Here is a 27,517-nt window from a genome sequence, read left to right as displayed (position 1 = left end):
AATTGGTGGCTGACTAAATACTTTTTTGCCCCACTGTACATATATATATATATACATATATATATATATATATATATATATACATATATATATATATATATATATATATATATATATATATATATATATATATATATATATATATATATATATATATACAGTGCCTTGCGAAAGTATTCGGCCCCCTTGAACTTTGCGACCTTTTGCCACATTTCAGGCTTCAAACATAAAGATATAAATTTTTATTTTTTTGTGAAGAATCAACAACAAGTGGGACACAATCATGAAGTGGAACGACATTTATTGGATATTTCATACTTTTTTAACAAATCAAAAACTGAAAAATTGGGCGTGCAAAATTATTCAGCCCCCTTAAGTTAATACTTTGTAGCGCCACCTTTTGCTGCGATTACAGCTGTAAGTCACTTGGGGTATGTCTCTATCAGTTTTGCACATCGAGAGACTGAAATTTTTTCCCATTCCTCCTTGCAAAACAGCTCGAGCTCAGTGAGGTTGGATGGAGAGCATTTGTGAACAGCAGTTTTCAGTTCTTTCCACAGATTCTCGATTGGATTCAGGTCTGGACTTTGACTTGGCCATTCTAACACCTGGATATGTTTATTTGTGAACCATTCCATTGTAGATTTTGCTTTATGTTTTGGATCATTGTCTTGTTGGAAGACAAATCTCCGTCCCAGTCTCAGGTCTTTTGCAGACTCCATCAGGTTTTCTTCCAGAATGGTCCTGTATTTGGCTCCATCCATCTTCCCATCAATTTTAACCATCTTCCCTGTCCCTGCTGAAGAAAAGCAGGCCCAAACCATGATGCTGCCACCATCATGTTTGACAGTGGGGATGGTGTGTTCAGCTGTGTTGCTTTTACGCCAAACATAACGTTTTGCATTGTTGCTAAAAAGTTCAATTTTGGTTTCATCTGACCAGAGCACCTTCTTCCACATGTTTGGTGTGTCTCCCAGGTGGCTTGTGGCAAACTTTAAACAACACTTTTTATGGATATCTTTAAGAAATGGCTTTCTTCTTGCCACTCTTCCATAAAGGTCAGATTTGTGCAATATACGACTGATTGTTGTCCTATGGACAGAGTCTCCCACCTCAGCTGTAGATCTCTGCAGTTCATCCAGAGTGATCATGGGCCTCTTGGCTGCATCTCTGATCAGTCTTCTCCTTGTATGAGCTGAAAGTTTAGAGGGACGGCCAGGTCTTGGTAGATTTGCAGTGGTCTGATACTCCTTCCATTTCAATATTATCGCTTGCACAGTGCTCCTTGGGATGTTTATATCTTGGGAAATCTTTTTGTATCCAAATCCGGCTTTAAACTTCTTCACAACAGTATCTCGGACCTGCCTGGTGTGTTCCTTGTTCTTCATGATGCTCTCTGCGCTTTTAACGGACCTCTGAGACTATCACAGTGCAGGTGCATTTATACGGAGACTTGATTACACACAGGTGGATTGTATTTATCATCATTAGTCATTTAGGTCAACATTGGATCATTCAGAGATCCTCACTGAACTTCTGGAGAGAGTTTGCTGCACTGAAAGTAAAAGGGCTGAATAATTTTGCACGCCCAATTTTTCAGTTTTTGATTTGTTAAAAAAGTTTGAAATATCCAATAAATGTCGTTCCACTTCATGATTGTGTCCCACTTGTTGTTGATTCTTCACAAAAAAATACAGTTTTATATCTTTATGTTTGAAGCCTGAAATGTGGCAAAAGGTCGCAAAGTTCAAGGGGGCCGAATACTTTCGCAAGGCACTGTATATATATATATATACATGCTAAGAGTGCAAAGCTGTCATCAAGGCAAAGGATGGCGACTTTGAAGAATCTAAATTATAAAATGTATTTTGATTTGTTTCAACACTTTTTTTTTGGTTACTAAATGTAAAAAATTGTAAAAAATAAAGAAAAACCTTTGAATCATTAGGTGTGACCAAACTTTTGACTGGTACTTTATATATATATATATACTCTGAGTTCCTGATGACTATTTCCATTATGGCGGGGTGGCAGGTAGCCTAGTGGTTAAGAATGTTGGGCCAGTAACCGAAAGGTTACTAGATTGAATCCCCGAGCTGACAAGGTAAAAATCTGTCATTCTGCCCCTGAACAGAGCAGTTCCTAGGCTGTCTTTTTAAATAAGAATTTGTTCTTAACTGACTTGCCTAGTTAAATTTTAAAAATCTATAAAAAATGGCCATTTTAACCAGATTTGACCCTTGAAACCCCTTTTAAAATTGCCTTAAAAATCTAAATGTCAGCTGTTATCAGGCCTAACTTTATGGATCTAACATTATTGTTTGATCTAGCATGGATGACGAGCTGTAACAAGCAAACAAAAAAATAAATCACTTTGTCCAGGTTGGCTGGTCTACTAAAAGGGGGTCATTTATTTTTTTAATTATTGGGCTACTTTCTGACTGTAGGCCAGAATTTGAGGCTAAATAATATAGTTTGTAAACTTCCATCCGCGCGGATAGTTATCCGAGATCTTTGGTACGTCCCTACACTAAACCCTAACAAACCTGAGCATAACCTTAACCGTGTTAAACGTCAACTGGCATGGGGGTAAGGCCATCCACAAGGAACCTGATAACACGGCTCCCTCTGGACAGACACCGTTTGACAGTCAAAGGAGAAGGGGGGGGGGGCGGGATCAACGGGATCAACATTGTTGTTCTATGACGTATCTCTTCCCTTTTACATCCAATGAAGACTTGAGAATAATTCACAAAACCACGCCCTAAGCAACCACTGCAGGCCAATCGTTTTTAAGCATGGTGAGAAAAAAGGCGGGGTTTCAGTTAACAAGCATGTTGACATGTGTGTTTTTTTTTTAAAGAGATTCTCTCAGTCGACGACTCCTTCAGTTTGTTTAGTACCGGGGCGACCAGCGTTTAGACACCCGATGTTTTCACAATGCGGCTCTAACTTCAACAACAGCTGGGCTTTTTAAAATTCTTATTTTTTTAGCGTTTCCACGGCTAGTTACCAATCCATCCGATTAGTATTCACATCTATAAGGAAGTTTTAAACGGGAGGGGTGGGGGGGGGGGGTACCCACATATAATAAACCGTAACGTAATAGACGCTTAATTGCGATTTATTATGGAGGAGAAGAAGGAGAAGGAGGGCGAAGCGGAGATCCAGGAGCACGGTCCCGAACATTGGTTCTCCAAATGGGAGCGGCAGTGTTTGGCCGAAGCGGAGCGACAGGAGCCGAGCGACGACGAGTCGGAGCAAAGTCAGCAAAAACTATGGCATCTTTTCCAAAATTCAGCCACTGCGGTCGCACAGCTATACAAAGGTCCGGAATAATACTTCATTAACAACTAGTATTAGCTCATTAAGATAGCTGACACTTAGCATTAAAAAAAAAGCTATCAGATGGACTCGAGTGGCAAGGCAAACAAAGGACATTAAGGCGATCTAGTTTGCTGTTTTGTTTGGCAACCATTTTAGACCCTACTTGTAGTCCTATTCGTTTTATATATTAGCTACATTTCTAACTAACATTGTCTACGAATAATGTACAGATTGTCATTTTTAAACCCCCCCTGCTGAGTTATCTAGTTGTCAGGTCCAGGAACAGTACTGTAGCTGTAGCTCGGGAACTAACTAAAGATATCATAGATATACAACGTTTAATATATTTTGACCTCTCTACATCGTTCAAGTGATTTGATTTGCATTACTTTGTTTAATCATTTCATTTTTGTTTTTATTAATGTCGAGTTTTGACAATTTTTTTTGTCTCGAGTTAACTTTGCAGTCGGACCGTAACGCAGAACAAAATGGCGAAGCGCAGGGAGGAGTTGTGTTGAAAATAACTATTTTATTATTATTATTATTAACCACCACCAAGCTGTTTCTGTTTTTGTCTGACCCTCGGTCCTCTTGGCACATTCACAACACTTGACCATTCACCTTGTCTGGTCAATCAATTTAAAAGCGACGTGGTGAATTATTATAACGCTGATCAATGCGTTACTAGGACAAAATGGCGATTGGGTTATGACTAATGTTATTTATCCGACTTAGTGTATAATTGTTATTCTACCAGTTTATCACAATATTGAGGGTGTATTCTACATCCACGTCTCTAGTGAAACAACCACAATGCCGTGATAACTAGATTAGTTTTGCCCGTTTTTTTGGCCCAAGCCAGTGTTCCGCTAACTAGATAACTGTCGCCTGGTTTCTTTGCCATAGGTTTGGTCTTAAGGCATATAAACACAGTGAAGTCAGACTGATGCAGCTCAGTCAGACAAAATGGCGTTGCTTAGCCAAGTTGAAGGGTCAAAGTAGAGAAAGTTGTCTATTCAAAGTTATACGGGCCTGGGGAAAAACAAGTCGCAGTCTTTGCCAGACGATGTCGTATGTTAGACACAAGCATGGAATTAATGGCATGTATTGGTTTTGTGAATGTCAAGTTGCTCCGGTTGTTAAAATGTTGTGTGTGTGTTTTCAGACAGAGTTTGTCAACAGCAGGGTCTGTCTCTCTGGGTTCCCTTCCAGAACGCAGCTACTGCCGTCACCAACCTATACAAAGGTAACTAAACGCTGAGTTTAACTTGTTTTATTGGGCGTTTTTGTCTTGTGGCTGTGTGACACACTGTTGAGTTGTCTGTGTTTTTACCGGGCTAGGGCTTCCCTGGGGGGGGACACTCGGATGAACGACCACACAGTCTACCACCCTAACTCCTCTCTTCCCTAGCCACACACCCATACTCCGTGCTGTAGCTAGACCACCAGGGTCCTGTTCACTGAGGAGGAAATGGAAGAGAACGTTCCGATGTGGGGAACCTGTCCAATAGAAAACGCTCGTTTTTGTTTTCCGTTGCAAAATGCTTTCTACGTTGTGTACTGTTAAATACAACCCTGTGTGTGTGTGTGTGTGAGGGGGGGGGGGGGGGGGGGGGTTCTATTGCTCTCAGTTTCAATGCTATTAGCGTAGTAAGTCGTTATGGAAACGTCTTGGAGACTAATGCTACCTGCTATTAGCGTAGTAAGTCGTTATGGAAACGTCTTGGAGACTAATGCTACCTGCTATTAGCGTAGTAAGTCGTTATGGAAACGTCTTGGAGACTAATGCTACCTGTTATTACCACAGTAAGTCGTTATGGAAACGTCTTGGAGACTAATGCTACCTGCTATTAGCGTAGTAAGTCGTTATGGAAACGTCTTGGAGACTAATGCTACCTGCTATTAGCGTAGTAAGTCGTTATGGAAACGTCTTGGAGACTAATGCTACCTGCTATTAGCGTAGTAAGTCGTTATGGAAACGTCTTGGAGACTAATGCTACCTGCTATTACCACAGTGAGTCATTATGGAAACGTCTTGGAGACTAATGCTACCTGCTATTACCACAGTAAGTCATTATGGAAACGTCTTGGAGACTAATGCTACCTGCTATTACCACAGTAAGTCATTATGGAAACGTCTTGGAGACTAATGCTACCTGCTATTACCACAGTAAGTCATTATGGAAACGTCTTGGAGACTAATGCTACCTGCTATTACCACAGTGAGTCATTATGGAAACGTCTTGGAGACTAATGCTACCTGCTATTAATTCTACCTGCTATTACCACAGTAAGTCATTATGTAAACGTCTTGGAGACTAATGCTACCTGTTACTAATTCTACCTGCTATTAATTCTACCTGCTATTAATTCTACCTGCTATTACCACAGTGAGTCATTATGGAAACGTCTTGGAGACTAATGCTACCTGCTATTACCACAGTAAGTCATTATGGAAACGTCTTGGAGACTAATGCTACCTGTTATTACCACAGTGAGTCATTATGGAAACGTCTTGGAGACTAATGCTACCTGCTATTACCACAGTAAGTCATTATGGTAACGTCTTGGAGACTAATGCTACCTGTTACTAATTCTACCTGCTATTAATTCTACCTGCTATTAATTCTACCTGCTATTACCACAGTGAGTCATTATGGAAACGTCTTGGAGACTAATGCTACCTGCTATTACCACAGTAAGTCATTATGGAAACGTCTTGGAGACTAATGCTACCTGTTATTACCACAGTAAGTCATTATGTAAACGTCTTGGAGACTAATGCTACCTGTTATTACCACAGTAAGTCATTATGGAAACGTCTTGGAGACTAATGCTACCTGTTATTACCACAGTAAGTCATTATGGAAACGTCTTGGAGACTAATGCTACCTGCTATTACCACAGTAAGTCATTATGGAAACGTCTTGGAGACTAATGCTACCTGCTATTACCACAGTAAGTCATTATGTAAACGTCTTGGAGACTAATGCTACCTGTTATTACCACAGTAAGTCATTATGTAAACGTCTTGGAGACTAATGCTACCTGCTATTACCACAGTAAGTCATTATGTAAACGTCTTGGAGACTAATTCTACCTGCTATTACCACAGTGAGTCATTATGGAAACGTCTTGGAGACTAATGCTACCTGCTATTACCACAGAAAGTCATTATGGTAACGTCTTGGAGACTAATGCTACCTGTTACTAATTCTACCTGCTATTAATTCTACCTGCTATTAATTCTACCTGTTATTACCACAGTAAGTCATTATGGAAACGTCTTGGAGACTAATGCTACCTGCTATTACCACAGTAAGTCATTATGGAAACGTCTTGGAGACTAATGCTACCTGTTATTACCACAGTAAGTCATTATGGAAACGTCTTGGAGACTAATGCTACCTGTTATTACCACAGTAAGTCATTATGAAACGTCTTGGAGACTAATGCTACCTGCTATTACCACAGTAAGTCATTATGGAAACGTCTTGGAGACTAATGCTACCTGCTATTACCACAGTAAGTCATTATGGAAACGTCTTGGAGACTAATGCTACCTGCTATTACCACAGTAAGTCATTATGTAAATGTCTGGACACTGCTACTGACTGACTGGTCTGCTATGGACACTGCTACTGACTGACTGGTCTGCTACTGACTGACTGGTCTGCTATGGACACTGCTTCTGACTGACTGGTCTGCTATGGACACTGCTACTGACTGACTGGTCTGCTATGGACACTGCTACTGACTGACTGGTCTGCTATGGACACTGCTACTGACTGACTGGTCTGCTATGGACACTGCTACTGACTGACTGGTCTGCTACTGACTGACTGGTCTGCTACTGACTGACTGGTCTGCTATGGACACTGCTACTGACTGACTGGTCTGCTATGGACACTGCTACTGACTGACTGGTCTGCTATGGACACTGCTACTGACTGACTGGTCTGCTATGGACACTGCTACTGACTGACTGGTAAACTGGTGAAACCTGCCCCCCCCCCCCAATCCAACCTCTCACAGAGTCACTAGAGTCCCACCAGCGGAGCTATGAGTTGGGGGTCCAGCGGGCGTACCAGCGTCGTAACAAAGACATGAAACCTGTCCCCCCCCCCAATCCAACCTCACCCTCTCTCTCCCCCCCCCCTCAGAGTCACTAGAGTCCCACCAGCGGAGCTATGAGTTGGGGGTCCAGCGGGCCTACCAGCGTCGTAATAAAGACATGAAACCTGCCCCCCCCCCCAATCCAACCTCTCACCCTCTCTCCCCCCCCTCACAGAGTCACTAGAGTCCCACCAGCGGAGCTATGAGTTGGGGGTCCAGCGGGCCTACCAGCGTCGTAATAAAGACATGAAACCTGCCCCCCCCCCCAATCCAACCTCTCACCCTCTCTCTCCCTCTCTCCCCCCCCTCACAGAGTCACTAGAGTCCCACCAGCGGAGCTATGAGTTGGGGGTCCAGCGGGCGTACCAGCGTCGTAACAAAGACGTGCTGGCCTGGGTGAAGAAGCGGAGGAGAAACATCAGGAGGGAGGACCTCATCAGCTTTTTGTGTGGCAAGGCCCCGCCCCCACGCAACCCCCGTCGCGACGCACAGACACCCAAACACGGCCACGCCCTCTCTGTGATGTCACCCGGCAGGCCGCCGTCCACAGAGAGCGGGTCGTCTGTCGAGGCTGACCTGCAGCCCTTCAGAGAGGCCATCGCACTGCACGGTGAGACAGACACACACACTGCACAGTGACACAGACACACACACACTGCACAGTGAGACAGACACACACACACACTGCACAGTGAGACAGACACACACACACTGCACAGTGAGACAGACACACACACACTGCACAGTGAGACAGACACACACACACTGCACAGTGAGACAGACACACACACACTGCACAGTGAGACAGACACACACACACTGCACAGTGAGACAGACACACACACACTGCACAGTGAGACAGACACACACACACTGCACAGTGAGACAGACACACACACACTGCACAGTGAGACAGACACACACACACTGCACAGTGAGACAGACACACACACACACTGCACAGTGAGACAGACACACACACACTGCACAGTGAGACAGACACACACACACTGCACAGTGAGACAGACAGACACACACACACACTGCACAGTGAGACAGACAGACACACACACACTGCACAGTGAGACAGACAGACACACACACTGTACAGTGAGACAGACAGACACACACACTGCACGGTGAGACAGACAGACTGCACGGTGAGACAGACAGACACACACACACTGCACGGTGTGACAGACAGACAGACACGCACACTGCACGGTGAGACAGACAGACAGACACACACACTGCACGGTGAGACAGACAGACAGACAGACACTGCACGGTGAGACAGACAGACACTGCACGGTGAGACAGACAGACACACACACTGCACGGTGAGACAGACAGACAGACACACACGCTGCACGGTGAGACAGACAGACAGACACACACGCTGCACGGTGAGACAGACAGACAGACACACACGCTGCACGGTGAGACAGACAGACAGACACACACGCTGCACGGTGAGACAGACAGACAGACACACACGCTGCACGGTGAGACAGACAGACAGACACACACGCTGCACGGTGAGACAGACAGACAGACACACACGCTGCACGGTGAGACAGACAGACAGACACACACGCTGCACGGTGAGACAGACAGACAGACACACACACTGCACGGTGAGGCAGACAGACAGACACACTGCACGGTGAGGCAGACAGACAGACAGACACACACGCTGCACGGTGAGACAGACAGACAGACACGCTGCACGGTGAGGCAGACAGACAGACAGACACACACGCTGCACGGTGAGACAGACAGACACACACGCTGCACGGTGAGACAGACAGACAGACACACTGCACGGTGAGACAGACAGACACACACACTGCACGGTGAGACAGACAGACACACACACTGCACGGTGAGGCAGACAGACAGACAGACAGACAGACAGACAGACACACACGCTGCACGGTGAGACAGACAGACAGACAGACACGCTGCACGGTGAGACAGACAGACAGACAGACACGCTGCACGGTGAGACAGACAGACAGACAGACACGCTGCACGGTGAGACAGACAGACACACTGCACGGTGAGACAGACAGACAGACACACTGCACGGTGAGACAGACAGACAGACACACACGCTGCACGGTGAGACAGACAGACACACACGCTGCACGGTGAGACAGACAGACAGACACGCTGCACGGTGAGGCAGACAGACAGACACGCTGCACGGTGAGGCAGACAGACACGCTGCACGGTGAGGCAGACAGACACGCTGCACGGTGAGACAGACAGACACGCTGCACGGTGAGACAGACAGACAGACACGCTGCACGGTGAGGCAGACAGACAGACACGCTGCACGGTGAGGCAGACAGACAGACACGCTGCACGGTGAGGCAGACAGACAGACACGCTGCACGGTGAGGCAGACAGACAGACACACTGCACGGTGAGACAGACAGACAGACACACTGCACGGTGAGACAGACAGACAGACACACTGCACGGTGAGACAGACAGACAGACACACTGCACGGTGAGACAGACAGACAGACACACTGCACGGTGAGACAGACAGACAGACACACTGCACGGTGAGGCAGACAGACAGACACGCACGGTGAGACAGACAGACACACTGCACGGTGAGACAGACAGACAGACACACACGCTGCACGGTGAGACAGACAGACAGACACACTGCACGGTGAGACAGACAGACAGACGCACTGCACGGTGAGGCAGACAGACAGACGCACTGCACGGTGAGACAGACAGACAGACGCACTGCACGGTGAGGCAGACAGACAGACACACTGCACGGTGAGACAGACAGACACACACGCTGCACGGTGAGACAGACAGACAGACAGACAGACAGAGACACACAGTGCACGGTGAGACAGACAGACAGACACACACGCTGCACGGTGAGACAGACAGACAGACAGACACACACGCTGCACGGTGAGACAGACAGACAGACACACTGCACGGTGAGGCAGACAGACAGACACGCTGCACGGTGAGACAGACAGACAGACACACACACTGCACGGTGAGACAGACAGACAGACACACTGCACGGTGAGGCAGACAGACAGACACACTGCACGGTGAGACAGACAGACAGACAGACACACTGCACGGTGAGGCAGACAGACAGACACACTGCACGGTGAGACAGACAGACACACACACTGCACGGTGAGGCAGACAGACAGACAGACAGACAGACACACACACTGCACGGTGAGACAGACAGACAGACAGACAGACACACACGCTGCACGGTGAGACAGACACAGACACACACGCTGCACGGTGAGACAGACAGACAGACACACACACTGCACGGTGAGACAGACAGACAGACGGACACACACGCTGCACGGTGAGACAGACAGACAGACTACGTTGAGACAGACAGACACACACACACACACTGCACGGTGAGACAGACACACACACACACTGCACGGTGAGACAGACAGACAGACAGACACACACACTTCACGGTGAGACAGACAGACAGACACACACACTGCACGGTGAGACAGACAGACACGCACACTGCACGGTGAGACAGACAGACACGCACACTGCACAGTTAGGCGGCTGAACCTCTGCAGTAGTCAGGAACAGGCCCTTACGAGGCCTCTATCAACTACTCCCACCACAGTCCATATCGTTCATGGAACCAGGGCTGTATTGATGCATCATTCAAACGACCGCATAGCCAGCTAGCTACCTAGCCAAACACTGACTGACTGGCCATTAGCCCAGCTAGCTACCTAGCCAAACACTGACTGACTGGCCATTAGCCCAGCTAGCTACCTAGCCAAACACTGACTGACTGGCCATTAGCCCAGCTAGCTACCTAGCCAAACACTGACTGACTGGCCATTAGCCCAGCTAGCTACCTAGCCAAACACTGACTGACTGGCCATTAGTCCAGCTAGCTGCCTAGCCAAACACTGACTGACTGGCCATTAGCCCAGCTAGCTACCTAGCCAAACACTGACTGACTAGCCATTAGCCCAGCTAGCTACCTAGCCAAACACTGACTGACTGGCCATTAGTCCAGCTAGCTACCTAGCCAAACACTGACTGACTGGCCATTAGCCCAGCTAGCTACCTAGCCAAACACTGACTGACTGGCCATTAGTCCAGCTAGCTACCTAGCCAAACACTGACTGACTGGCCATTAGCCCAGCTAGCTACCTAGCCAAACACTGACTGACTGGCCATTAGCCCAGCTAGCTACCTAGCCAAACACTGACTGACTGGCCATTAGTCCAGCTAGCTGCCTAGCCAAACACTGACTGACTGGCCATTAGCCCAGCTAGCTACCTAGCCAAACACTGACTGACTGGCCATTAGCCCAGCTAGCTACCTAGCCAAACACTGACTGACTGGCCATTAGTCCAGCTAGCTACCTAGCCAAACACTGACTGACTGGCCATTAGTCCAGCTAGCTACCTAGCCAAACACTGACTGACTGGCCATTAGCCCAGCTAGCTACCTAGCCAAACACTGACTGACTGGCCATTAGTCCAGCTAGCTACCTAGCCAAACACTGACTGACTGGCCATTAGTCCAGCTAGCTACCTAGCCAAACACTGACTGACTGGCCATTAGCCCAGCTAGCTACCTAGCCAAACACTGACTGACTGGCCATTAGTCCAGCTAGCTACCTAGCCAAACACTGACTGACTGGCCATTAGTCCAGCTAGCTACCTAGCCAAACACTGACTGACTGGCCATGTGAGTGTCTCTGTCACACCTGTATACTAATATTATTAATACTGTTGTAATCCCCCTCCAGGCCTGAGTGGGGCGATGGCCAGTATATCCGTTCGTTCCGGTGCCCCTGGCTCTCCGACGCACCTGACACGCGACAGCCCCGTCACTCCGCAGCCGGGTCGTAACCGTAGGAACGGTCTCCACGACGTCGACCTGAACACCTTCATCGCCGAGGAGATGGCGCTCCATTTGGAGAACGCCGCGGCAACCGCTGCAGCCAATAGGAAGAGGGCGTCTGCCCAGTGCAGTGACGTCATCACAGACTCGCCCACCCACAAACGCAACCGGATGCTCTGAGTGTCCCCGGATATCACACACACACATCGACGACACACACACACACACACACGCTCAAGGCACGTTTCTCACACACACACAAATTACACACGCCACGCACACTAGATATTTCTACTTTGCTGTCGCGGCCCGAGCTGATTGGATGATGACTCGTCCACCAGGCCGGCCAATCAAACCCTCCCAACCTGGCACCTCCCCCTCTGTTGCTTTAAAAAAAAAAAAAGAGAGAGAAATGTAAATGATTAAAAAGCCACTTATCCCCTCCTCCTCCGCCATCTCTCCTTCCTGTGTTCCCTCCTTTCCTCGTGGTTGGCATGACAACGACTTGGAATGATCGCACAAACGGACTGGTAGCTCACCAGCAGCCTGTCTAGACCACTGGGATGAAACTGTTGGCCATGTGTTCTGAGTGGTGGGACAGACCTGCCCCCCCCCCCCCCCCCCCTTGTTACTAGAGGTATGTTGGGGTCCTGAGGCCTAGAAGCCTTCCTGTATAGTAGCCCCTCACCTCTCAAGCGACTGTGGCTCTAGTCTCCCTCCTCTCGATGCGTGTGTGTTGGACAGAACTGCCACTAAGTGTGTGTGACTTGTCTTTGCCTTTTGAGGAAGCTGCTATCTCTGGCACAGCGGGAAGTTCTGGGGTGTGTGTGTCTGCCAGCACGTGTGTGTGTGTGTGGCTGTGTGTGTGTGTGTGTGTGTGTTCGTTGAGCACAATCCTGACTGGATTCATGTGCGTTTGTGTTTTGTTTTATAAAGCCTCCACCCCAATAGCTCTTCCCTGTCTCCTCTCTCTAACCTTTAACCCCAAGTCCTCTTATCTACAGTGTATATACATTATGACAACTAGGTTCTGCTGTTGTATGATGCAGACATACATGTGGTACATATTGTAAAAAATAAATAAAATAATGTAAAAAAAAAAAAAAGAAATGCAAAACCATTGAATTGTTTAAAATGTAAAATAATGATTCTGGCATTAAACAAACCAAGCTTTTAACTATGAACGGTTTTTCAATGTTTTCTCTTTACTGTTGACACCAGGCTACTATTAATTGTGGTCTACTAGCCTGGCTGGCCAGTGCTGTTGAGACCAGGCTAGTATTAATTGTGGTCTGCTAGCCTGGCTGGCCAGTGCTGTTTAGACCAGGCCAGTATTAATTGTGGTCTACTAGCCTGGGGATAGTACTGTTGAGACCAGGCTAGTATTAATTGTGGTCTACTAGCCCGGGGATAGTACTGTTGAGACCAGGCTAGTATTAATTGTGGTCTACTAGCCTGGCTGGCCAGTGCTGTTTAGACCAGGCCAGTATTAATTGTGGTCTACTAGCCTGGGGATAGTACTGTTGAGACCAGGCTAGTATTAATTGTGGTCTACTAGCCCGGCTGGCCAGTGCTGTTTAGACCAGGCTAGTATTAATTGTGGTCTACTAGCCCGGCTGGCCAGTGCTGTTTAGACCAGGCTACTATTAATTGTGGTCTACTAGCCTGGCTGGCCAGTGCTGTTTAGACCAGGCCAGTATTAATTGTGGTCTACTAGCCTGGGGATAGTACTGTTGAGACCAGGCTAGTATTAATTGTGGTCTACTAGCCCGGCTGGCCAGTGCTGTTTAGACCAGGCTAGTATTAATTGTGGTCTACTAGCCTGGGGATAGTGCTGTTGAGACCAGGCTAGTATTAATTGTGGTCTACTAGCCTGGGGATAGTACTGTTGAGACCAGGCTAGTATTAATTGTGGTCTACTAGCCTGGGGATAGTACTGTTGAGACCAGGCTAGTATTAATTGCGGTCTACTAGCCTGGGGATAGTACTGTTTAGACCAGGCTAGTATTAATTGTGGTCTACTAGCCCGGCTGGCCAGTGCTGTTGAGACCAGGCTAGTATTAATTGTGGTCTACTAGCCCGGCTGGCCAGTGCTGTTGAGACCAGGCTAGTATTAATTGTGGTCTACCAGCCTGGCTGGCCAGTGCTGTTGAGACCAGGCTAGTAGTAATTGTGGTCTACTAGCCTGGGGATAGTACTGTTTAGACCAGGCTAGTAGTAATTGTGGTCTACTAGCCTGGGGATAGTACTGTTTAAACCAGGCTAGTATTAATTGCAGTCTACTAGCCTGGGGATAGTACTGTTGAGACCAGGCTAGTATTAATTGTGGTCTACTAGCCCGGCTGGCCAGTGCTGTTGAGACCAGGCTAGTATTAATTGTGGTCTACTAGCCCGGCTGGCCAGTGCTGTTGAGACCAGGCTAGTATTAATTGTGGTCTACTAGCCCGGCTGGCCAGTGCTGTTGAGACCAGGCTAGTATTAATTGTGGTCTACTAGCCTGGGGATAGTACTGTTGAGACCAGGCTAGTATTAATTGCGGTCTACTAGCCTGGGGATAGTGCTGTTTAGACCAGGCCAGTATTAATTGCGGTCTACTAGCCTGGGGATAGTACTGTTGAGACCAGGCTAGTATTAATTGTGGGCTACTAGCCTGGCTGGCCAGTGCTGTTGAGACCAGGCTAGTATTAATTGTGGTCTACTAGCCCGGCTGGCCAGTGCTGTTGAGACCAGGCTAGTAATTGTGGTCTACTAGCCTGGGGATAGTACTGTTGAGACCAGGCTAGTATTAATTGTGGTCTACTAGCCTGGCTGGCCAGTGCTGTTGAGACCAGGCTAGTATTAATTGTGGTCTACTAGCCTGGGGATAGTACTGTTTAGACCAGGCTAGTATTAATTGTGGTCTACTAGCCTGGGGATAGTACTGTTGAGATCAGGCTAGTTGACCAGGCTAGTATTAATTGTGGTCTACTAGCCCGGGGATAGTACTGTTTAGACCAGGCTAGTATTAATTGTGGTCTACTAGCCTGGGGATAGTGCTGTTTAGACCAGGCTAGTATTAATTGCAGTCTACTAGCCTGGGGATAGTACTGTTGAGACCAGGCTAGTATTAATTGTGGTCTTCTAGCCTGGCTGGCCAGTGCTGTTTAGACCAGGCTAGTATTAATTGTGCTCTACTAGCCTGGGGATAGTACTGTTTAGACCAGGCTAGTATTAATTGAGGTCTACTAGCCCGGGGATATTACTGTTGAGACCAGGCTAGTATTAATTGTGGTCTACTATCCTGGGGATAGTACTGTTGAGATCAGGCTAGTTGACCAGGCTAGTATTAATTGTGGTCTACTAGCCCGGGGATAGTACCGTTTAGACCAGGCTAGTATTAATTGTGGTCTACTAGCCTGGGGATAGTACTGTTGAGACCAGGCTAGTATTAATTGTGGTCTTCTAGCCTGGCTGGCCAGTGCTGTTTAGACCAGGCTAGTATTAATTGTGGTCTACTTACCTGGGGATAGTACTGTTTAGACCAGGCTAGTATTAATTGTGGTCTACTAGCCTGGGGATAGTACTGTTCAGACCAGTCTAGTATTAATTGTGGTCTACTAGCCTGGGGATAGTGCTGTTGAGACCAGACTAGTTGACCAGGCTAGTATTAATTGCGGTCTACTAGCCCGGGGATAGTACTGTTTAGACCAGGCTAGTATTAATTGTGGTCTACTAGCCTGGCTTGCCAGTGCTGTTGAGACCAGGCTAGTATTTATTGCGGTCTGCTAGCCTGGCTGGCCAGTGCTGTTTAGACCAGGCTAGTATTAATTGTGGTCAACTAGCCCGGCTGGCCAGTACTGTTGAGACCAGGCTAGTATTAATTGTGGTCTACTAGCCTGGGGATAGTACTGTTGAGACCAGGCTGGTATTAATTGTGGTCTTCTAGCCTGGCTGGCCAGTGCTGTTTAGACCAGGCTAGTATTAATTTTGCTCTACTAGCCTGGGGATAGTACTGTTTAGACCAGGCTAGTATTAATTGAGGTCTACTAGCCCGGCTGGACAGTGCTGTTTAGACCAAGCTAGTATTAATTGCGGTCTACTAGCCTGAGGATAGTGCTGTTGAGAACAGGTTAGTATTAATTGCGGTCTACTAGCCTTGGGATAGTGCTGTTGAGACCAGGCTAGTATTAATTGCGGTCTACTAGCCTGGCTGGCCAGTGCTGTTTAGATCAGGCTAGTATTAATTGTGGTCTACTAGCCCTGGGATAGTGCTGTTGAGACCAGGCTAGTATTAATTGTGGTCTACTAGCCCGGCTGGCCAGTGCTGTTTAGACCAGTTTAGTGTTAATTGCGGTCTACTAGCCTGGGGATAGTACTGTTTAGACCAGGCTAGTATTAATTGTGGTCTACTAGCCTGGGGATAGTACTGTTGAGATCAGGCTAGTTGACCAGGCTAGTATTAATTGTGGTCTACTAGCCTGGGGATAGTACTGTTGAGACCAGGCTAGTATTAATTGCAGTCTACTAGCCTGGGGATAGTACTGTTGAGACCAGGCTAGTATTAATTGTGGTCTTCTAGCCTGGCTGGCCAGTGCTGTTTAGACCAGGCTAGTATTAATTGTGCTCTACTAGCCTGGGGATAGTACTGTTTAGACCATGCTAGTATTAATTGAGGTCTACTAGCCCGGGGATAATACTGTTGAGACCAGGCTAGTATTAATTGTGGTCTACTAGCCTGGGGATAGTACTGTTGAGACCAGGCTAGTATTAATTGTGGTCTTCTAGCCTGGCTGGCCAGTGCTGTTTAGACCAGGCTAGTATTAATTTTGCTCTACTAGCCTGGGGATAGTACTGTTTAGACCAGGCTAGTATTAATTGAGGTCTACTAGCCCGGCTGGACAGTGCTGTTTAGACCAGGCTAGTATTAATTGCGGTCTACTAGCCTGAGGATAGTGCTGTTGAGAACAGGTTAGTATTAATTGCGGTCTACTAGCCTTGGGATAGTGCTGTTGAGACCAGGCTAGTATTAATTGTGGTCTACTAGCCTGGGGATAGTACTGTTGAGACCAGGCTAGTATTAATTGTGGTCTACTAGCCTGGCTGGCCAGTGCTGTTTAGATCAGGCTAGTATTAATTGTGGTCTACTAGCCTGGGGATAGTGCTGTTGAGACCAGGCTAGTATTAATTGAGGTCTACTAGTCCGGCTGGACAGTGCTGTTTAGACCAGGCTAGTATTAATTGTGGTCTACTAGCCCAGCTGGCCAGTGCTGTTTAGACCAGGCTAGTATTAATTGCGGTCTACTAGCCTGGGGATAGTACTGTTGAGACCAGGCTAGTATTAATTGTGGTCTACTAGCCCGGGGATAGTACTGTTGAGATCAGGCTAGTTGACCAGGCTAGTATTAATTGTGGTCTACTAGCCTGGGGATAGTACTGTTGAGACCAGGCTAGTATTAATTGTGGTCTACTAGCCTGGGGATAGTACTGTTGAGACCAGGCTAGTATTAATTGTGGTCTACTAGCCCGGCTGGCCAGTGCTGTTTAGACCAGTTTAGTGTTAATTGCGGTCTACTAGCCTGGGGATAGTACTGTTTAGACCAGGCTAGTATTAATTGTGGTCTACTAGCCTGGGGATAGTACTGTTGAGATCAGGCTAGTTGACCAGGCTAGTATTAATTGTGGTCTACTAGCCTGGGGATAGTACTGTTGAGACCAGGCTAGTATTAATTGCAGTCTACTAGCCTGGGGATAGTACTGTTGAGACCAGGCTAGTATTAATTGTGGTCTTCTAGCCTGGCTGGCCAGTGCTGTTTAGACCAGGCTAGTATTAATTGTGCTCTACTAGCCTGGGGATAGTACTGTTTAGACCATGCGAGTATTAATTGAGGTCTACTAGCCCGGGGATAATACTGTTGAGACCAGGCTAGTATTAATTGTGGTCTACTAGCCTGGGGATAGTACTGTTGAGACCAGGCTAGTATTAATTGTGGTCTTCTAGCCTGGCTGGCCAGTGCTGTTTAGACCAGGCTAGTATTAATTTTGCTCTACTAGCCTGGGGATAGTACTGTTTAGACCAGGCTAGTATTAATTGAGGTCTACTAGCCCGGCTGGACAGTGCTGTTTAGACCAGGCTAGTATTAATTGCGGTCTACTAGCCTGAGGATAGTGCTGTTGAGAACAGGTTAGTATTAATTGCGGTCTACTAGCCTTGGGATAGTGCTGTTGAGACCAGGCTAGTATTAATTGTGGTCTACTAGCCTGGGGATAGTACTGTTGAGACCAGGCTAGTATTAATTGTGGTCTACTAGCCTGGCTGGCCAGTGCTGTTTAGATCAGGCTAGTATTAATTGTGGTCTACTAGCCTGGGGATAGTGCTGTTGAGACCAGGCTAGTATTAATTGAGGTCTACTAGTCCGGCTGGACAGTGCTGTTTAGACCAGGCTAGTATTAATTGTGGTCTACTAGCCCAGCTGGCCAGTGCTGTTTAGACCAGGCTAGTATTAATTGCGGTCTACTAGCCTGGGGATAGTACTGTTGAGACCAGGCTAGTATTAATTGTGGTCTACTAGCCCGGGGATAGTACTGTTGAGATCAGGCTAGTTGACCAGGCTAGTATTAATTGTGGTCTACTAGCCTGGGGATAGTACTGTTGAGACCAGGCTAGTATTAATTGTGGTCTACTAGCCTGGGGATAGTACTGTTGAGACCAGGCTGGTATTAATTGTGGTCTTCTAGCCTGGCTGGCCAGTGCTGTTTAGACCAGGCTAGTATTAATTTTGCTCTACTAGCCTGGGGATAGTACTGTTTAGACCAGGCTAGTATTAATTGAGGTCTACTAGCCCGGCTGGACAGTGCTGTTTAGACCAAGCTAGTATTAATTGCGGTCTACTAGCCTGAGGATAGTGCTGTTGAGAACAGGTTAGTATTAATTGCGGTCTACTAGCCTTGGGATAGTGCTGTTGAGACCAGGCTAGTATTAATTGCGGTCTACTAGCCTGGCTGGCCAGTGCTGTTTAGATCAGGCTAGTATTAATTGTGGTCTACTAGCCTGGGGATAGTGCTGTTGAGACCAGGCTAGTATTAATTGTGGTCTACTAGCCCGGCTGGCCAGTGCTGTTTAGACCAGTTTAGTGTTAATTGCGGTCTACTAGCCTGGGGATAGTACTGTTTAGACCAGGCTAGTATTAATTGTGGTCTACTAGCCTGGGGATAGTACTGTTGAGATCAGGCTAGTTGACCAGGCTAGTATTAATTGTGGTCTACTAGCCTGGGGATAGTACTGTTGAGACCAGGCTAGTATTAATTGCAGTCTACTAGCCTGGGGATAGTACTGTTGAGACCAGGCTAGTATTAATTGTGGTCTTCTAGCCTGGCTGGCCAGTGCTGTTTAGACCAGGCTAGTATTAATTGTGCTCTACTAGCCTGGGGATAGTACTGTTTAGACCATGCTAGTATTAATTGAGGTCTACTAGCCCGGGGATAATACTGTTGAGACCAGGCTAGTATTAATTGTGGTCTACTAGCCTGGGGATAGTACTGTTGAGACCAGGCTAGTATTAATTGTGGTCTTCTAGCCTGGCTGGCCAGTGCTGTTTAGACCAGGCTAGTATTAATTTTGCTCTACTAGCCTGGGGATAGTACTGTTTAGACCAGGCTAGTATTAATTGAGGTCTACTAGCCCGGCTGGACAGTGCTGTTTAGACCAGGCTAGTATTAATTGCGGTCTACTAGCCTGAGGATAGTGCTGTTGAGAACAGGTTAGTATTAATTGCGGTCTACTAGCCTTGGGATAGTGCTGTTGAGACCAGGCTAGTATTAATTGTGGTCTACTAGCCTGGGGATAGTACTGTTGAGACCAGGCTAGTATTAATTGTGGTCTACTAGCCTGGCTGGCCAGTGCTGTTTAGATCAGGCTAGTATTAATTGTGGTCTACTAGCCTGGGGATAGTGCTGTTGAGACCAGGCTAGTATTAATTGAGGTCTACTAGTCCGGCTGGACAGTGCTGTTTAGACCAGGCTAGTATTAATTGTGGTCTACTAGCCCGGCTGGCCAGTGCTGTTTAGACCAGGCTAGTATTAATTGCGGTCTACTAGCCTGGGGATAGTACTGTTGAGACCAGGCTAGTATTAATTGTGGTCTACTAGCCCGGGGATAGTACTGTTGAGATCAGGCTAGTTGACCAGGCTAGTATTAATTGTGGTCTACTAGCCTGGGGATAGTACTGTTGAGACCAGGCTAGTATTAATTGTGGTCTACTAGCCCGGGGATAGTACTGTTTAGACCAGGCTAGTATTAATTGTGGTCTACTAGCCCGGGGGTAGTACTGTTGAGACCAGGCTAGTATTAATTGTGGTCTACTAGCCCGGGGATAGTACTGTTTAGACCAGGCTAGTATTAATTGTGGTCTACTAGCCTGGCTTGCCAGTGCTGTTTAGACCAGGCTAGTATTAATTGTGGTCTACTAGCCCGGCTGGCCAGTGCTGTTGAGACCAAGCTAGTATTAATTGTGGTCTACTAGCCTGGGGATAGTACTGTTTAGACCAGGCTAGTATTAATTGCGGTCTGCTAGCCCGGCTGGCCAGTGCTGTTGAGACCAGGCTAGTATTAATTCTGGTCTACTAGCCCGCCTGGCCAGTGCTGTTGAGACCAGGCTAGTATTAATTGTGGTCTACTAGCCTGGGGATAGTACTGTTTAGACCAGGCTAATATTAATTGTGGTCTACTAGCCTTACTGGCCAGTGCTGTTGAGACCAGGCTAGTATTAATTGTGGTCTACCAGCCTTACTGGCCATTGCCCAAAGTCCGTAAATTCCATCACTGTTTTTAACTATGACCGGACTCTGAGGATCAGTCTGTTTTTAACTATGACCGGACTCTGAGGATCAGTCTGTTTTTAACAGTTGAACCGTTACTGTTACAGGAACAGAACGATGATCCACTTCCCCGAGTCGTGTTGAGTTGGCGTGCCGACGGGAGCTTGATGTGTTGTAACCGTGTGTTGGCGTGCCGACGGGAGCTTGATGTGTTGTAACCGTGTGTTGGCGTGCCGACGGGAGCTTGATGCGTTGTAACCGTGTGTTGGCGTGCCGACGGGAGCTTGATGTGTTGTAACCGTGTGTTGGCGGCAGGAGCGTCGTCAAGCCGCTTTTGGGGAACCGAAGATGTAAACAAAAGACGTCGACAGAAACAGTCCGCAAGAACAGCCACCGCAGTTCACCTTTATGCCACATGGGGGCTGCAGAGACCAACATCTCCACCGCAGTTCACCTTTATGCCACATGGGGGCTGCAGAGACCAACATCTCCACCGCAGTTCACCTTTATGCCACATGGGGGCTGCAGAGACCAACATCTCCACCGCAGTTCACCTTTATGCCACATGGGGGCTGCAGAGAACATCACCACCCATCTCTTCAGACCACAGGCACCACATCATCTCCTGTTTCCTCAGACCACAGGCACCACAGAATCTCCTGTCTCCTCAGACAACAGACACCACAGAATATCCTCAGAGAACAGACACCACAGAATATCCTCAGACAACAGACACCACAGAATCTCCTGTCTCCTCAGACACCACATAATCTCCTCAGACCACAGACACCACAGAATCTCCTCAGACCACAGACACCACAGAATCTCCTCAGACAACAGACACCACAGAATCTCCTGTTTCTTCAGACAACAGACACCACCCATCTCTTCAGACCACAGACACCACAGAATCTCCTGTCTCCTCAGACAACAGACACCACAGAATCTCCTGTCTCCTCAGACAACAGACACCACAGAATCTCCTGTCTCCTCAGACAACAGACAACACAGAATCTCCTGTCTCCTCAGACAACAGACACCACAGAATATCCTCAGACAACAGACACCACAGAATCTCCTGTCTCCTCAGACCACAGACACCACAGAATCTCCTCAGACCACAGACACCACAGAATCTCCTCAGACAACAGACACCACAGAATCTCCTGTTTCCTCAGACAACAGACACCACCCATCTCTTCAGACCACAGACACCACAGAATCTCCTGTCTCCTCAGACAACAGACACCACAGAATCTCCTGTCTCCTCAGACAACGGCCACAGCCCCCCCCCCCCCCCCCCATTCCATATCACACAGCACAGAGGGCTTAGAAACGGCTAGAAATATGATAATTTCACTACTTTTCCTTCCCCACCAAATGAAAACCGCAGCCCTCTAGACACTTCAGAGCTTAGAAATGGATAGTTACTAAGAAATATGGTCATTTTATAATTTTACTACTCTGGCCTCAGGCTTTTGGACATGTTCTATCTCTTCTGGTATAGATATACAGTTACTAGACCTGGTATAGACATGTCTTCTCAAGTCTGATCTACAGTTACTAGATCTGGTATAGATATACAGTTACTAGACCTGGTATAGACATGTCTTCTCAAGTCTGATCTACAGTCACTAGACCTGGTATAGATATACAGTCACTAGACCTGGTATAGATATACAGTTACTAGACCCGGTATAGATATACAGTTACTAGACCTGGTATAGACATGTCTTCTCAAGTCTGATCTACAGTTACTAGACCTGGTATAGATATGCAGTTACTACACCTGGAATAGCCATGTCTTCTCTAGTCTGATCCATAGTTACTAGACCTGGTATAGATATGCAGTTATTAGACCTGGTATAGATATGCAGTTACTAGACCTGGTATAGATATACAGTTATTAGACCTGGTATAGACATGTCTTCTCAAGTCTGAACTACAGTCACTAGACCTGGTATAGATATGCAGTTACTAGACCTGGTATAGATATGCAGTTACTAGACCTGGTATAGATATGCAGTTACTAGACCTGGTATAGATATGCAGTTACTAGACCTGGTATAGATATGCAGTTACTAGACCTGGTATAGATATGCAGTTACTAGACCTGGTATAGATATGCAGTTACTAGACCTGGTATAGATATGCAGTTACTAGACCTGGTATAGATATGCAGTTATTAGACCTGGTATAGATATGCAGTTACTAGACCTGGTATAGATATGCAGTTACTAGACCTGGTATAGATATGCAGTTACTAGACCTGGTATAGATATGCAGTTACTAGACCTGGTATAGATATGCAGTTACTAGACCTGGTATAGATATGCAGTTACTAGACCTGGTATAGATATGCAGTTACTAGACCTGGTATAGATATGCAGTTACTAGACCTGGTATAGATATGCAGTTACTAGACCTGGTATAGATATGCAGTTATTAGACCTGGTATAGATATGCAGTTACTAGACCTGGTATAGATATACAGTTATTAGACCTGGTATAGACATGTCTTCTCTAGTCTGATCCATAGTTACTAGACCTGGCATAGATATACAGTTACTAGACCTGGTATAGCCATGTCTTCGCTAGTTGAACTACAGTCACTAGACCTGGTATAGATATACAGTTATTAGACCTGGTATAGACATGTCTTCTCTAGTCTGATCCATAGTTACTAGACCTGGTATAGAAATGCAGTTATTAGACCTGGTATAGATATGCAGTTACTAGACCTGGTATAGATATACAGTTACTAAACCTGGTAAAGACATGTCTTCTCAAGTCTGATCTATAGTTACTAGACCTGGTGTAGATATACAGTTACTAGACCTGGTATAGATATGCAGTTACTAGACCTGGAATAGCCATGTCTTCTCCAGTCTGATCTATAGTTACTAGACCTGGTATAGCCATGTATTCTTCTCTAGTCTGATCTATAGTTACTAGACCTGGTATAGATATATAGTTACTAGACCTGGTATAGCCATGTCTTCTTCTCTAGTCTGATCTATAGTCACTCAGCCTGGTCCTGTTGACCGGTGGGCTACATTTACACAAGGAGCCCAATTCTCATTTGTTTCCACTAATTGGTCTTTGGAACCATCAGATCAGATCTTTATCCTTTCTGGGCAGAAGATCAGAATGTCGTTTTAACTCTCAGGCTGTCCAGCACTCATCTTTTCCCCACACACTCCAGGACAGTGACACAGGGACAGACACACACACAGACACACACTCTAGGACAGTGACACAGGGACAGACACACACACACACGCAGACACACACTCTAGGACAGTGACACAGGGACACTAACCAGGTTTCCATCCACAGGTTTCCTGTCATACTGTCCTCATAATAATAACACAGAATATTAAAACAATCACACCAGCTGGGATGGAAACAGGCAGCTTCTACAGTCTACCCATACAGTACCCATACAGTCTACCCATATAGTACCCATACAGTCTACCCATACAGTCTACCCATACAGTACCAATACAGTCTACCCATACAGTACCCATACAGTCTACCCATACAGTACCCATACAGTACCCATACAGTCTACCCATACAGTCTACCCATACAGTCTACCCATACAGTACCCATACAGTCTACCAATACAGTACCCATACAGTCTACCCATACAGTACCCATACAGTCTACCCATACAGTACCAATACAGTCTACCCATACAGTACCCATACAGTACCCATACAGCCTACCCATACAGTCTACCCATACAGTCTACCCATACAGTCTACCCATACAGTACCCATACAGTCTACCCATACAGTACCAATACAGTACCAATACAGTCTACCAATACAGTACCCATACAGTCTACCCATACAGTACCCATACAGTACCCATACAGTCTACCCATACAGTCTACCCATACAGTACCCATACAGTCTACCCATACAGTCTACCCATACAGTACCCATACAGTACCCATACAGTACCCATACAGTCTACCCATACAGTACCCATACAGTACCCATACTGTCTACCCATACAGTCTACCCATACAGTACCCATACAGTCTACCAATACAGTACCCATACAGTACCCATACAGTCTACCCATACAGTCTACCCATACAGTCTACCCATACAGTACCAATACAGTACCCATACAGTACCAATACAGTCTACCCATACAGTCTACCCATACAGTCTACCCATACAGTACCCATACAGTCTACCCATACAGTCTACCCATACAGTCTACCCATACAGTACCCATACAGTCTACCCATACAGTCTACCCATACAGTACCCATACAGTCTACCAATACAGTACCCATACAGTACCCATACAGTCTACCCATACAGTCTACCCATACAGTCTACCCATACAGTACCAATACAGTACCCATACAGTACCAATACAGTCTACCCATACAGTCTACCCATACAGTCTACCCATACAGTACCCATACAGTCTACCCATACAGTCTACCCATACAGTCTACCCATACAGTACCCATACAGTCTACCCATACAGTGTACCCATACAGTACCAATACAGTCTACCCATACAGTACCAATACAGTCTACCCATACAGTACCCATACAGTACCCATACAGTCTACCCATACAGTCTACCAATACAGTCTACCCATACAGTCTACCAATACAGTACCAATACAGTCTACCCATACAGTACCCATACAGTCTACCCATACAGTACCCATACAGTCTACCCATACAGTCTACCCATACAGTACCAATACAGTCTACCCATACAGTACCCATACAGTCTACCCATACAGTACCCATACAGTACCCATACAGTCTACCCATACAGTCTACCCATACAGTCTACCCATACAGTACCAATACAGTACCCATACAGTACCAATACAGTCTACCCATACAGTCTACCCATACAGTCTACCCATACAGTACCCATACAGTCTACCCATACAGTCTACCCATACAGTCTACCCATACAGTACCCATACAGTCTACCCATACAGTCTACCCATACAGTACCCATACAGTCTACCAATACAGTACCCATACAGTACCCATACAGTCTACCCATACAGTCTACCCATACAGTCTACCCATACAGTACCAATACAGTACCCATACAGTACCAATACAGTCTACCCATACAGTCTACCCATACAGTCTACCCATACAGTACCCATACAGTCTACCCATACAGTCTACCCATACAGTCTACCCATACAGTACCCATACAGTCTACCCATACAGTGTACCCATACAGTACCAATACAGTCTACCCATACAGTACCAATACAGTCTACCCATACAGTACCCATACAGTACCCATACAGTCTACCCATACAGTCTACCAATACAGTCTACCCATACAGTCTACCAATACAGTACCAATACAGTCTACCCATACAGTACCCATACAGTCTACCCATACAGTACCCATACAGTCTACCCATACAGTCTACCCATACAGTACCAATACAGTCTACCCATACAGTACCCATATAGTCTACCCATACAGTACAAATACAGTACCCATACAGTCTACCCATACAGTACCAATACAGTCTACCCATACAGTCTACCCATACAGTACCAATACAGTCTACCCATACAGTACCCATACAGTCTACCCATACAGTACCCATACAGTCTACCCATACAGTACCCATATAGTACCCATACAGTCTACCCATACAGTCTACCCATACAGTACCCATACAGTACCCATACAGTCTACCCATACAGTCTACCCATACAGTACCCATACAGTCTACCCATACAGTCTACCCATACAGTACCCATACAGTCTACCCATACAGTACCCATACAGCCTACCCATACAGTCTACCCATACTGTACCCATACAGTCTACTAATACAGCCTACCCATACCGTCTACCCATACAGTGCCCATACAGTACCCAGACAGTCTACCCATACAGTCTACCCATACAGTCTACCCATACAGTCTACCCATACAGTACCCATACAGTCTACCCATACAGTACCCATACAGTACCCATACAGTCTAACAATACAGTCTACCCATACAGTACCCATACAGTCTACCCATACAGTCTACCCATACAGTCTACCCATACAGTACCCATACAGTCTACCCATACAGTACCCATACAGTCTACCCATACAGTACCCATACAGTCTACCAATACAGTCTACCCATACAGTCTACCCATACAGCCTACCCATACAGTCTACCCATACAGTCTACCCATACAGTCTACCCTTACAGTACCCATACAGTCTACCCATACAGTCTACCAATACAGTCTACCCATACAGTACCCATACAGTCTACCCATACAGTACCCATACAGTCTACCCATACAGTACCCATACAGTCTACCCATACAGTACCCATACAGTCTACCA

General features: G+C 46.5%; 1 protein-coding gene across 1 annotated transcript; it reads left to right on the top strand.

Moving 5' to 3' along the window:
• Nucleotides 1–2,755: 2,755 nt before the first annotated feature.
• Nucleotides 2,756–13,532, top strand: LOC110534555 (HUWE1-associated protein modifying stress responses). The gene is made up of 4 exons (XM_036948696.2): nt 2,756–3,328; nt 4,493–4,573; nt 7,757–8,053; nt 12,254–13,532. The coding sequence occupies exons 1-4, from the start codon at nt 3,130–3,132 to the stop codon at nt 12,526–12,528; spliced, it is 852 nt and encodes a 283-aa protein (XP_036804591.2). The 5' UTR covers nt 2,756–3,129; the 3' UTR covers nt 12,529–13,532.
• Nucleotides 13,533–27,517: the final 13,985 nt, after the last annotated feature.

This window comes from Oncorhynchus mykiss, chromosome 13, assembly GCF_057628025.1.
Source record: "Oncorhynchus mykiss isolate SJ-2025 chromosome 13, ASM5762802v1, whole genome shotgun sequence".
NCBI lineage: Eukaryota > Metazoa > Chordata > Actinopteri > Salmoniformes > Salmonidae > Oncorhynchus > Oncorhynchus mykiss.
The sequence above is the reverse complement of the archived record's forward strand: the minus strand, read 5'-3'. Positions and strand labels throughout refer to the sequence as shown.

Excerpts from the sequence above, each read along its gene's own strand:
- LOC110534555 (XM_036948696.2), top strand. The coding sequence starts at position 3,130 with ATGGAGGAGAAGAAGGAGAAGGAGGGCGAAGCGGAGATCCAGGAGCAC. Across the intron at positions 3,329-4,492 it reads GGTCGCACAGCTATACAAAG|ACAGAGTTTGTCAACAGCAG; the intron begins GTCCGGAATAAT and ends GTGTGTTTTCAG. Across the intron at positions 8,054-12,253 it reads AGAGGCCATCGCACTGCACG|GCCTGAGTGGGGCGATGGCC; the intron begins GTGAGACAGACA and ends ATCCCCCTCCAG.